The sequence below is a fragment of the Chiloscyllium punctatum genome, chromosome 11, assembly GCF_047496795.1.
Source record: "Chiloscyllium punctatum isolate Juve2018m chromosome 11, sChiPun1.3, whole genome shotgun sequence".
Classification (NCBI taxonomy): domain Eukaryota; kingdom Metazoa; phylum Chordata; class Chondrichthyes; order Orectolobiformes; family Hemiscylliidae; genus Chiloscyllium; species Chiloscyllium punctatum.
In genome coordinates this window covers 46,564,581-46,578,884 of record NC_092749.1, presented here as the reverse complement: position 1 = coordinate 46,578,884, position 14,304 = coordinate 46,564,581, and the positions used below count along the sequence as shown (strand labels likewise).

The following is a 14,304-nucleotide window of genomic DNA, read 5'->3' as shown; positions in this document are numbered from 1 at the left end:
GATTAGCACATCGCCCAATGTAGACAAGCCGTAATTTATGAGTGCCGGTGGCATTGACACAATGGAATATCGTGATGCAATCCTTCTGCACTTTATGTCCCAACACCTGCTTTTCTGTGGTGAATGCAAGTGTTTTATCCGGCAGTGTATGCCAAAGCAATCCACTTTTATCAGCAGTGTCTTATTGCTCAAGTTCATAGTTTCCTTCATGAATGATGGATTGCAGTTTCTGTCTGTACCCTTCCACGGTGCTGTCATCCACAGACTTCTGCTCTCCAAGAACGGCGAGTTGCCTAATGCCATGATGATGTTTGAAGTGCTGTAACCAGCCCAATGATATGCTGTGATCAGACTCACCGGTGTGGAGTCATTCATGGAAACTGGCAGCTTTCTCGAGTATCATCAGGCCAGACACAGGAATTCCCTTTTCACTCTGCTGTGAAAACCACAAAAGTACAGCTTGATCGAGTTGCTCATCCTTTGCTGGCTTTGTGGATTTTCTTTTTAGAGCATTTGCAGTGTCACTTTGGCTGATGAATGTTTCAATCACCAGTCTTGCTTTCCTGATGTCTGACACCGTCACTATTCCAATGTTGTACTCCTGTGTAATCTTCTATGCCTTTTCATCACGATCCAGATGCTATGAACTCTCGCTTTTCTGCTCAATTGTCACTGTGGTCCGCTTTCTATTCACAGACAAAGTAAGTGTGTACAAGAAACTTAGTTAGACCAGATACGAACTTGGAAAAAAGTTGTAGAAGGAATGAAGACACCACTGATTTTTCATGCATTTTAAATCCTTCAGCATGTCAGTCATTTTTAGGTGTTAAAATTCTTTTAACACTGCGACAATTGACTAAGATTGTTGCACCAATATCAATAACACCTCTTTGCTGCAATGCTTGCACATCATCTTCAGTGCAGGTATTCCTCAGTTAAACTAAAGACACGATTGTTGCACCATTGTTGGTTAAAATTATTTTAACACTACTATAATTGACTGAGATTGTTGCACCAGTGTCATTAGCACCTCTTTGAGACAACATTTGCAGATCTTCTTCAGTGCAAATAACCCTCATTTACCCTGTACTATTAACAAAAGACACGATGGTGGCACCATTGTCAGTAACACAGTTTGTTGCAACGGTTTCACAAGACTTCAGATCCTGTTCAGATAATCCAATTTTAGGATAATTGGAATTGAGGCTCCTATTTCTTTCCTAGAAGTGAACGTAGTGACAAATCCCATCTCCAGCCACATTTTAATCAGTATTTATCCAAATGGATTTTTGATTGCCTCGGAATTGATTGATTTTAATATCATTAAGAGACTCAAAATTGAGACACTATAATTAAAAATATAATTTCAACTGAATAACAGCCCCTATATAGATATTTCAAATGCAGCTATATTGGTGTTTCAAGATAACATGAATAATGAGACACAAAAACAGAAACTGGAGAACTCAGCAGGTCTGGTAGCATCTGTGGACATTTTGGGTCTAGTGACTCTTCTTCAGAACTGTCTTTGCTTCAGATTTCCAACATGTGTAATTTTTTTTTAAAAATGATTAATGAGAGAGTTTGCTGCTAAGGTACAGGAATAAGTAGTTTTGAAATAGGATCGATCAAGTTTAGCGCATCAAAAAAGTGCCAAGAGCACAAACTTGTACAATTTTAATAGGCTTGGATCAGTCAACCTGGCATCTCAATTAGGGAGGAGAAAAGAAGGATCTCAAAGCCACAGTAATAGAAAAATTAGACATTAAATTGAATATCAAACAATATTTGAAGAAATCTAAGTGCCAAAAATAAAAACGAAGACGCCATGATTATTTTAGCATCCGGTTTAGCTGTACTGACTGCTGGAATTGCTGTTTTTCAGATTAGATACATGATGAAATATCCAATCCTCTGATATTACACAGTACTGCATGTTTGTCAGAAAGCAAGGCCACCTCAAAATCTTTTACTGAACAGGTCAAGGATCAGAGCTAAATATGATCTTTCAGTATCAATACCTCAAGGTCAGTGTGCATCATGTCTGTACTGCAGCAATCCCACTGATCAGAGCAGCTCAGACTGGCTGCTCCCCCAATCAACATTGATGGCTTCTTACTACTTTAACAAAAATTTGTATCAGTTGAAAAGTAACAGGTTGGAAGACTTAAAATTGGATCAGACATTTGAAAATGTCCTTATACAACAATACAGTATTATTCCAAAACCATAGTAAAATATAAATATTATGTATTGAGAGGCAGAGATAAGAGTGACCCATTTATCAATTATAGAAGGAGATGATGATGACAGTTTTGATGATAGTGGACCCAGAGGATGATTGTTTTCAAAACTACAGAATCAAGTAAATAACCTCAATTTTAAAAAACAAATCCAATCTGAAATTTTGCACAGTCCTTCATGAACTCAATGTTAACAGGTATTCAGTTAAGTAAATAATAATGAAATAGTTTATGGAAAGGCACAAGGTAAATGTTATTTAAAATACACCAGTACATTGTTCTCAACAGGGATTGTAACAATAACCTGAAAACAAAGGGTCACTCTTACCTCTGCCTCTCAATACATAATATTTATATTTTACTATGGTTTTGGAATAATACTGTATTGTTTGTGGGCGGCACGGTGGCACAGTGGTTAGCACTGCTGCCTCACAGCGCCAGAGACTCGGGTTCAATTCCTGCCTCAGGCACTCACTGCGTGGAGTTTGCACATTCTCCCCGTGTTTGCGTGGGTTTCCTCCAGGTGCTCCGGTTTCCTCCCACAGACCAAAAATGTACAGGTTAGGTGAATTGGCCAAGTTAAATTGCCCGTAGTGTTTGGTGAAGGGGTAGATGTAGGGGTATGAGTGGGTTGCGCTTTGGCGGGGCGGTGTGGACTTGTTGGGCCGAAGGGCCTGTTTCCACACCGTTAAGTAATCTAATCTAATCTAAAGGCAATGTGAAACATATAGATAAGAAAAACATAAGATTTCACTTTTTAAAACTTTTACTATAGCAGTTGCACCCAAAAGCAATAAAAAAATTAAGTATGCAACAGAACAATTAAATCCTCCTTAAATATTACATACAAAGATTGATGTCTCAACTCTCAACACCACCTTCCACACAAATATGGTAGCGCACACAGTTTCAAAAGTCCTTAACTCATACATGGGACCTCTCACTTTTCACACTCATTGCATGCAACCCTCAAGTTACTTTCACCAGTACAGTCTTATATCTAGTTACCTCTAATTAACACAGACAATGGACACCTCGAAATACCTCATCTTCATTAAGCATGACAGTCCTAATTGCATAGATTTCCAGAATTTTTTTAAACCAAACCAACAACACCTGGTTTAAAATTTAGCCTTCATCCTGTAACAATCAGCCAGAGCCTAACTTTTTAGTAATGTTATAGCCAGGATATTCAATTGAGCCTCCTTTTCCAGAATCATCTTATTTCTGTAAATTGAACATGTGCAGAAGTTGCTATAACATCAACAGTTTTCAGTCATTCTCACTTGGAGGGAGGCTGGGAGTAGATATTTTGTTGAACTCACCGTATTCCTGCTCCTTGGATGCTGCCTGACCTGCTTTCCAGCACCACTAATCTGGACTCTGATCTCCAACATTTGCAGTCCTCACTTTCACCTACACTGATAGCAGTCAGCACTCCCCACTAGCATCACAACATATTCTTAATGCATCATATGCAGAACTCATTTTTTTGTAAGTACATACATCCCAGTTAAAAAAGACACCAGAATGTACAAACTTTCATAATTAAAGCTTTAAAAATTGCAGATCAAATGAAAGTGATTATAAGACCTCTCAATTCCAAACAAATTTCATAGTGCACCATCAGCAAGGAGCAGCGTGAATATAATAAGGAAGAGGGGGGGGGGGGGGGGGGGGAGGGAGAAGGGGAGACGGAAGAGGGAAGAGAAACAAAGACAAAGACAGAGAGAGACAGAGATTTAGAGGGTCAGAGTTGCGACAGTGAGGTCTACCGAAAGTGGGAAACAGACAGCGGGAGAGAATAATCGCCACAGCAAGATAAGTAGTAGAAGTACTACTTATCCAGACACAGAGACAAACCAGAGGAAAACAGGCAAAGATTACAATGGGAGGCAGAGACAGGAGGAGGTGACAAGGCAAAGGTAGATGGAGGGAAAGAGACAAACGTTAAGAAGGAGGGACAGGAAGGGCCGGGGAAATTAAAGAAAGGGAGACAGAAATCTTTAGAAGAGTACAAAGGCAACAGGAGTATACTTAAAATGGAAATCAGGAGGGCAAAAATGGGACATTGGATAGCTTTGGCAAATAGAGTTAAGGCAAATGCAAAGGGCTTTTACAAATACATTAAGGACAAAAGGGTAATTAAAGATTACCCTCAAAGATCAGCAAGGCGGCCTTTGCATCCAGAGATGTGGGAGTTGTTAAACGAGAATTTTGCATCAGTGAAAAGGACATGGAAGATATATAATATAGGGAAATAGATGGTGACATCTTGAAAAAATGTCTAGATTACAAAGCAGGAAGTGCTGGATGTCTTGAAACGCATAAAAGTGGATAAATCCCCAGGACCTGATTAGGTGTACCCTAGAATTCTGTGGGAAGCTAGGGAAGTGATTGCTGGGCCTCTTGCTGAGATATTTGTATCATTGATAGTCACAGGTGAGGTGCCAGAAGACTGGAGGTTGGCTAATGTTGTACCACTATTTAGAGAAGGTGGTGAGGACAAGCCAGGGAGCTATAGACCAGTGAGCCAGACCTTGTTGGTTGGCAAGTTGTTGGAAGGAATCCTGAGGGTCAGGATGTACATGTATTTGGAAAGGCAAGGACTGATTAGGGATAGTCAACATGGCTTTGAGCGTTGGAAGTCATGTCTCACAAACTTGATTGGGTTTTTTGAAGAAGTAACAAAGAAGATTGATGAGGGCAGAGCAGTTGACGTGATCCAAATGGACTTCAGTAAGGCGTTAAACAAGGTTCCTCATGGGAGATTGGTTAGCAAGGTTACATCTCATGGAATACAGGGAGAACTAGCCATTTGGATACCGAGCTGGCTCAGAGGTAGAAGACTGAGTGTAATGGTGGAGGATTGTTTTTCGGACTAGGGGCCTGTGACCTGTAGAATGCCACAAGGATTGGTGGGTCCACTGCTTTTCGCCATTTATAAAACTGATATGGATGTGAGCATAAGAGGTATAGTCAGTAAGTTTGCAGATGACACCAAAATTGGAGGTGTAGTGGACAGCGAAGAAAGTTACCTCAGATTACAACAGGATCTTGATCAGATGGGCCAGTGGGCTGAGAAGTGGCAGATGGAGTTTAATTCAGATAAATGTGAGGTGCTGCATTTTGGGAAAGCAAATCAGGACTTATATACTTAATGGTAGGGAGTGTAGCTGAACAACGAGACCTTGCAGTGCAGGATTCATTACTCCTTGAAAGTGGAGTCGCAGGTTGATAGGATAGTGAAGGCGGCGTTTGGTATGCTTTCCTTTACTGGTCAGAATACTGAGTTCAGAAGTTAGGAGGTCATGTTATGGCTATCCAGGACATTGGTTATGCCACAGTTGGAATATTGCGTGCAGGTCTGTCTCCTTCCTATCGGAAGGATGTTGTGAAACTTGAAAGGGTTCAGAAAAGATTTATAAGGATGTTGCCAGGGTTGGAGGATTTGAGCTATAGAGAGAAGTTGAATAGGCTGGGGCTGTTTTCCCTAGCGCATCGGAGGCTGAGGGGTGACCTTATAGAGGGTTATAAAATCATGAGGGGTGTAGATAGGATAAATAGACATGGTATTTTCCCTGGGGTGGGGGAGTCTAGAACTAGATGGCATAGGTTTAGGGGGAGAAGGGAAAGATATAAATGAGACCTCAGGGGCAACTTTTTCACACAGAGGGTGGTGTGTGTGTGTGGAATGAGCTGCCAGAGGAAGTGGCGGGGGCTCATGCCTTTCAAAAATTGCAATTGTATCTGGATGGATATATGAATAGGAAGGGTTTGGAGGGATATGGGCCAGGTGCTGGCAGGTAGGACTAGATTGGGATGGGATATCTGGTCGGTATTAAAGAGTTGGACCGAAGGGTCTGTTTCCGTGCTGTACATCTCTATGACGCTAATTAAAATACAAACGACCAAAAAGGCTCCAGTCAATGGCGTAAGTACACTTGCTTTGCAGCATGGTAATTCAAACATAAACAAGTCATCAAACAATGTCAAGGAATATTGGCAAAAATGCCATTTTCACCAATTTGTACACACACTTGGACATTAAAAACACCACTTTTCAGCAGTCAGCTGAGATAGTGGAATATATAGAATGATAAATATAATAATCCCCAAGATACTAGAGGGCAGTTCGAGTCTTACTGGTTGAATGGTCAAGTGAATCATTCAGTTTCTGCTGAATATTTCTTAATTCCCAAAATGTACAAAATGGTAAAGCAAGCAGGAATGGAGGTCATGACATTTCTCTCAGTAGCTTATTCCATTAATGATGGCTAATCATCTGTATCACATCTAGTTCAAATCAATTCATTTACACTCTCCAACATGTAAAGTTGGTCCTGTAGCATAATTAATGTGAAATCAGCTGATACTAACAATGATCATTAAATGTTGTTGTAGCATTCATAAGCAACAATGAGAAAATTAAAAAGAAAAATAGTTAGCACTCCCACTCACTAGTAAACCCTGCTGGAGAGTGCAAGTAAAGTTAACAAATTAGTAATCCTGTAAAGACCATGCCTTTTCTTCTTGTGCTTTTTGAAAACATTGGACTAAAAATGAGAAACAACTGTTTTAAAGCCCAGGAATTTACAAGGAATGGCTGCATGCTTTGAGAGTATGCAATGATACCAACTGTGAACAACGAGTGTGTAGCTGTGGGTTTCAGCAGTGTGCAGCTACGCTGAAGCCAAGGGGCTGTTTACAAATGAAACATCTGGTGAGGATGAGGGACAATTATCAATGATAAAAGGTCCAATGAATGCCACAAGGTGTTTGGCTGTCAGTTAGCTGAACGGCTTGGCTCTGAGCAACGCAGAGAAAAGCTAATTAGAGAAGAGAAACCAGAAGTCCTGTAGCAGCCAGAAAACACTGTTTTCTGCAGTAAACCACATTAAATCGGAAGAAAATCAGTTTATCTTACCTTCGGCAGATGCTGCATGTTGTGATTTGGAATTGGATAAGTCAGAGATCTTTCCCAAGTGAAACAGCCACCCTGTGCCTCTTGCAAACCAGTTAAAGTATTCAGAAGAAGGAAGATTGAGCAAAAATCCTTTTAGATTAGCAAGAACCAATCCAACTGATCCTGTGAAGGAAGACTACAGAACTGGTAACCCTCCATTTGTTTCCCCCCCCCCCCCCCCCCCCCCCTTTTGTTTACTTTCGTATGTGTGCATGCAAGGGAGAGTTTAATTTGTAGAGTTTACAGAATTTATTTTAATTGTTTACCTAAAATATAATGACATGAAAAAAAAAGTCAGTCCTTGTTAAGTACAGAAACTTGCTCTGTACTTTCCAATAACCTAGGTCTGAAAATTAGGCATGTTGGATGTTTGCATACTTATTTTAAAAACTTTAACTCTGAGAACTCCAAGAATACAGGGCTTGTCTTCCAGCATGCTACCCAATGAGTTATGACAACCCTCAGTTCAAAGGACTCCTAAGACACCAGGTGGAGAGTTAAACCGTGAATATTTGCTTTTAGGCAAACTATTAAAAAAGCTGGCACCATAAGAACCATGCTCAGACAACCATACCTACCTAATACCACCAGAGAATTACACCACACTAAGAATTTCCAAATCAAAATCACTGAAAAATTCACAGTAAAAGTTACTGTTTGGTCAATATCATACACAAGCTGTCACCCTATTCGGACATACTCTATTTATCCAAATGCACAGTATATGGATACAGAAGGGAACAGTCAAGGATCAGAGAGTCTTTCCCTACTACACACCCAATTCAAAGTGCAATATGAACACAGGTAATCACAAATGTGGGTTCAATATCTAGGCTCAGTTTTGTATTGCATTACAACAGTTAAGACATTGGTTTGCAGCATTACCAATGTGTCGAGATAGTTTGGAAGAATCGGATACAATTACAGGTCTAAATCTGCAGGTGCAAGTCAGCAAACCATTAGTACTGTCTATCAGTTTCTCATGCTCACTTGTCAGAAGATACTGGACTTAATTCATTTCTTCTTTTTCAGGACACGACAGCTAAACATTTCTTACTCAGTTAGTAACCCTAAGGGGGTCAGTTCGCTCAGTTGCCTGTATAGCTGGTTTGCAATGCAGAATGATGCCAATACCATTTGTTCAATTCAAGTACTCTCCTCCTCAACCTCTCCTCTCATCTGTGGCAATGGTAAGCCACCGGTTAAGCCAACACCATCTGTCTCTCTCTCTCTCTCTCTCTAAGAGCAACCCTATTGCCTGATAAGACAATGGCAACTTTACCTTTATTTCCCTGGTAAGTATTAAGGAGCATCTGTTTTATGTTTAAGGTCTAATAATCTGGACGTGTGGGATAATGGTCTGGAGACTTGAGTTCAAATCACCCTACAGCTGTGGAATTTAAACTAGGTTTCTCAAGGACAAAGAGGGAATGAGAATGAATTAAAATGATGATTGTTTTTCCCCTCTTAAGCCCAAGGCATCAAGTTACCACATGGTAGACCAGTAAATAAAGTTAGGTCACATGGGATTCAGGGTGAGCTTGCCAGTTGGACACAATCAGCTTACCCGCAGGAGACAGTGTGGTAATGGAGGTTGCTTTTCAGACTGGAGGCCTGTCACCAGCGGTGTTCCACAAAGATTGGTTCAGAGTCCTCTTTTGTTCATCATTTACATAAGTGATTTGAATGAGAATATGGAATGTATGGTTAGTAAGTTTGCAGACGACACCAAAATTGGTGGCAGAGTAGACAGTGGAGAAGGTTTTCTAAAATTACAAAGAGATCTTGTTCAAATGGGTCAATGGACTGAAATACAGCACATGGAATTCAGTCTGGATAAATGCAAGATATTGCATTTTGGTCCAACAAACAAGGGTAGGGCTTATACAATTAATGGTAGGGCCTCTGGTAATGCTGTAGAACACAGGGACCTAGGGGTTCAGATACACAATTCTTTGAAGTTTGCATCACACAGACAGGATGGTTAAAAAGACATTTGCCACGCTTTCTTTCATTGCTCAGTCCTATGAGTATAGGAGTTGGCAAGTCATGCTGAGGTTGTACAGGACATTGGTGAGGCCTCTTCTGGAATACTGTGTCCAGTTCTGGTCAACCAGTTACAGGAAGGATACTATTAAGCTGGAGAGGGATCAGGAGAGAATTACTAGGGCATTTCTGGGAATGGAAGGTTTGAGTTATAAAGAAAGGCTGGGTCATTTTTCACCAGAGCATAGAAGGCTGAGAGGTGAATTGATAGAGGTTTATAAAATAATCAAATATAGATAGAGTTAATGGTAGTTGTCTTTTCCCTAGGATGGAGAAAGTGAGGACTGCAGATGCTGGAGATCAGAGCTGAAAAATGTATTGCTGGAAAAGCGCAGCAGGTCAGACAGCATCCAAGGAGCAGGAGAATCAACGTTTCGGGCATAAGCCCTTTTCCAGCAACACATTTTTCAGCTTTTCCCTAGGATGGATGACTTCAAAACTAGGGGCCACATTTTTAAGGTGAGAGGATAGAGATTTTAAAAAAAGGACGGGTGAGTCAATTTTTTCTACACACAGGGTGGTTCGTGTGTGGAATATACTTCCTGAGGAAGTGATAATGTGGGTACAAAGACATGTGTTTAAAAGACATTTGGAAAATTCATGAATAAAAAATGTTTGGAGGTATATGGCAGATGGGACCAGTTTAGTTTGGGATTATCTTCAGAATTGACTAGTTGGACCAAAGGTTCTGTTTCCATGACTCTGATTCCATATTGTTTGACTTACTCATGTCCCCTATTGAGGCTGAAAGATGTTGTCCAAATGCCAGTGTTTGGATTTCATTTTCAAAACAGACTCACAACAACACCCCTAACTTTGTGTGCTATTAAATCAAAAATAAGGTTTATCCACAAAATTTTAACAACACTTTCTAGCCTATCTACAATATATCAGTGCCTTGGCCTTGGCCTTAACAGGTGAAAACAATTCTAATTTCAATTCGTTCCCAGGCGCATCATGAAGAGGGTTGCTTTCTGTATTTTTCTGTATCTTTCTTCCAGTGATGAAAGTATATATGGAATCTTACACCTGATTCGCTGCTGATAACTTCAGAAACTTCACTGTTCTCTGCTTCTGAACTTCCTGACACATTCTCTAAATGCCAATCATTTTTGTCTTTCTGTCACAATAAACAGAGAAAGGAGTGGGATGGGATGGGGTATGTGGAGGTAGGGTAAAAAGTGCAAAGCTGGAGGGACGCAGTGGTCTTTTTAGAATGTTCTTTAAGACAGTGAAATTAACTCACTAAACCATCCAAGCATACAAGCACTCAAGACATTAAGACAGAAGAGGAGATAGGTAATAAATTACTAGTTTTGGCAAATCCATATTGAAAAGAAAAAACCTCACATGAATAAAAAAATTCCCAATGGTCAGTGTTCAAACATATTTTCCTCAGTGAGCTGGACCCAGTAGTTTTCCTTATTTTAGGCAAAACGGAGGCTTCATTCCAGCCAGCAACTTGGAAACAAATGGAAGATCCGAAGCCTAGAGTCCTAATCCTCCTCCAGAGGTCAAACAGCAACTGACTTTGAATCCCAGAATTGTATGCTTAAAATGATTTAACAAGCTCAGATTTCAATCACGTGGCAAAGACAGACATTTCAGGTGCTGAATGGCCATCTCAGGGGTGAATTGGAAGGTCACTAAACTAACAGTGTACGTGATGTGAAGCATTGCAAAATCATTTAACACAAAGGGTTTTGAGGTTTACTCCTGTCCTGAGCTGGCCAGAGGCAAATGGCTCATCCCTGAGCATTTTGTGTTGGTTTTAGCTGAAACGTCTACACAAAGTAGGGAATCCAGAAGCTTCTGGAATCAAGATCATGTGATCAACCTCAGCCATTTTATGAATCCAGCAAGGTTGTCTTTTTTTTATATAAATGAATGTTAAGTATGGAAATACGGAACAGAACACAGTTCCCTTTGGGATTTCTCTTCATGTCTTCAGGCCATGGCAAGTTAAACAAATAAATCAGAAACAAAACACTTATCAATAATGACAATCTGGCCTGCTCAATTTGTAACTCAAGCTCCACAGCAATGTGGGTGACACTAACAACATCTTCTGACAAGGTCAAACAAAACCTCTTAATTGTATCCAAGATATCAAATTTAATAAGAATAAGAGACTATAAACCACTGGAATATCCCAGGATATGGTAAGGTGGACCTTGACTAAAATTGGGATAGCTGTCAAACAACAGCTTGCCACAGTCACGTCACTGAATTCAATCTTTGAGCCAATATTCTAGACTCCTACAATCACAACCTCAACAGCAGAACAAACCCAAGAGATGTGGTACTCATCATAGAATCCCTACACTGACCCTCCGAAGAGCATCCCACCCAGATCCACCTCCCTGCCCAATCCCGATAACCCTACATTTCCCATGGCAAATCCATCTAGCCTATATACCTCTGGACACTATGGGCAATTTAGCATGGCTAATCCAGCTAACTTGCACATCTTTGGACTGTGGAAGGAAACTGAAGCTCCCAGTGAAAACCCACACAGACAGGAAAAATATGCAAACAGCTGGAATTAAACTTGTGTCCCCAGTGCTGTGAGGCAGCAGTGCTAACCACTGAGCCACCATGCTGCCCATCAGGAGGCAGTGACCCATTGAGCCCTCGACATTGACTCCAAACCTGAACAAGTCCCAAAACGGGTCAAGCATTGAGGAAGAAATCATCTGTTGATTACTATCCATCATCTTCTCTCAAACGGAGAATGAGTAGTCTTCCAAGTTGAACACCACTGACTGAAGTCAAAACTAGCACGAAGGAAGGTCATCGTTATAAGCCAATCAGTTCAGCACCATAACATCAGTGCAGGAGTTCACCAAGGTAGCTGAACCTTGGAAACTGGCTTCAGCTTCTTTGATAATCTTCCATCAATCATGTAGAAAAGTGGGGATGTTTGTTGATATTTGGATAGGGTTTCATTTGCAACACCACAGAACATATGCAGTCCATGTCTGCAAATGACAACACTTGGCAAGAATTTGGAATAAGAGGCAATTAACAGTTGTGCCACACAAATGCCAGGCAACAACTATCATCAATAAGAGAATCTCATCACCCCTTAATATTTCATATTATCATGATTGAATTCTCTACCATTGACCAGAAACTCAACTCCTCCTCTACTAGCAACCCCATTCCCTGCAAGGTTCGTCCATTAAAAGACAAAATAGAGGAATGTGATGGAATAATCCCTACTTGCCTGGATATGTTCAGTCCCAACAATTCAAAACGAAAACAGCTCAGTTGACTAGCACTTCATCTAACTTGACATTCGCTAACTTTATTACCAGCACAGTGGCAGCAGCGTGTACCAACTGTACTGCAGTAACTCACCAAGGCTCCACCTTTAATAGCTACTTGCAAATCACACTCTCTCCCATCTCGAAAAGACAAGGGCAGCAGAGAGAAAAAAAAATCACCACCTGCATGCTCCCATCCAACCCACACACCATCCTAATTCTAAATAAGTCAGAGGTCCCTCAGTATCACTGGGTTAAAACCCTGGAATGCCCAATTTAATGGCATTTTCGTTTCATGGATGACAGTGGTGCAAGATGACAGCTCATCACCACTTTCTCAAAGGCGGTTACGGATGAGCTAGCCTTGCCAGAGACTGTCACATCGTATGTGTGAATAATAATAAAAAAAATTCCTGCCAACACCATTCTAGAACAGGTTTAAAGAGTGCAACAAGCTTTCTTAATAAAAAATCAAAACCACACCCATTCATTGAACAATTTAAAAAAAAAGTCTGCATAGCTAAAAACATGGCTTCGACATCCCCAGAACATAAATAACATCATGTCATTTATTCGCCGCACCTCTAGAAAGCACTTATGCAAACTCATACGTTGTCAAACTTGAAATAATTTTATTGAAGAGGGAGAAAATTTAAACATACATACTTCAAATTTCAGTATAACAGAATCTATTTGATCAGAACAGAGATTTTTAAAAAGTTATTAAAAGCAAAAAAAAATCTATGCAGAATATAATCGGAAGTGCCACGTTAATTAAATGGGCAAATAACTGTCATATTAACAATACCGACTTTACATATATAGAGACAACTTTTTCAATAAATCTAATATTGTACATAGTCAAACGGGAGCAACAAAACAAAAAAAGTGCAAGATTTGTAAATATGGGGGGGGGGGGGGGGGGTGAGGGGAGAAACGAAAATACTGAAGAATCTGGAAGCGAAACCTATCCTCGTCTTACAGATACACATTTAACTGTTTTAAAATAAATGTTAGCACATGATCACAGATTGTCAATAACTGACAGTGCAGATTTTAAACTTCGTATGATTCTACATATTGAAGCACAGATCCCCTCCAACCCACCCCCGGTCCTCCAAGGACATGCTGTTAATCGCCGGCTCCAGGACCAGGCTGTCCCACACATGATGCAATACCGTGTGCGGCACTGGGCCAGGCGGCATCATGCCCCTCCACCGGCCCGGCCCGGTCCAGTCCAGTCCGCTCCGGCCGATACTCACCTAGGCAAGGGCTGGAGAGGTTCACCGTCAGATTCACAGCCATCTGCTGTAACGTTAATAACCGCCACCTCACTGACAGGTACTGTCACTGATCACCAGCCGCTACCCGCAGACCCGCTTCCACGGTCAAGTGACTACTTCCGGGTGTCACAGCCAAAACCGCCCCCCAACGCGAATACGCCACTTCCGGCGTCACGCCCCAGTCTTCCCTGTGCTCCGAACCACCCTCAGACAGTGCCGCTTCCCTTCAAGGCCTGAAGTTTCATTTTAAAAAGGATCTGTTTGTGTTGATTCAATCACTGTTTCGAAACCTTGTTATACAAGGGACAGCTATACCGACACCTGGGTTTATTTTCACACAGATATAACAAACGGCTACAATATTCAGCATATCTGCCACGTATTTATTTAACATCAAAGCGGACACGCTCGCAGGATCAGAGATCACCTGATGAAGGAGCAGCGCTCCGAAAGCTAGTGCTTCCAAATAAACCTGTTGGATTATAACCTGGTGTTGG

General features: G+C 40.9%; 1 protein-coding gene across 2 annotated transcripts in view; it reads right to left on the bottom strand.

Moving 5' to 3' along the window:
• Nucleotides 1–13,939, bottom strand: part of eprs1 (glutamyl-prolyl-tRNA synthetase 1) — a 92,385-nt gene extending 78,446 nt beyond the window's left edge. For both annotated transcript variants that reach the window (XM_072580756.1, XM_072580757.1), the window contains exon 1: nt 13,787–13,939. In XM_072580756.1, the coding sequence (XP_072436857.1) occupies nt 13,787–13,829 (43 nt within the window). In that variant the 5' untranslated portion in view covers nt 13,830–13,939. The remainder of the gene's footprint in view (nt 1–13,786) is intronic.
• Nucleotides 13,940–14,304: the final 365 nt, after the last annotated feature.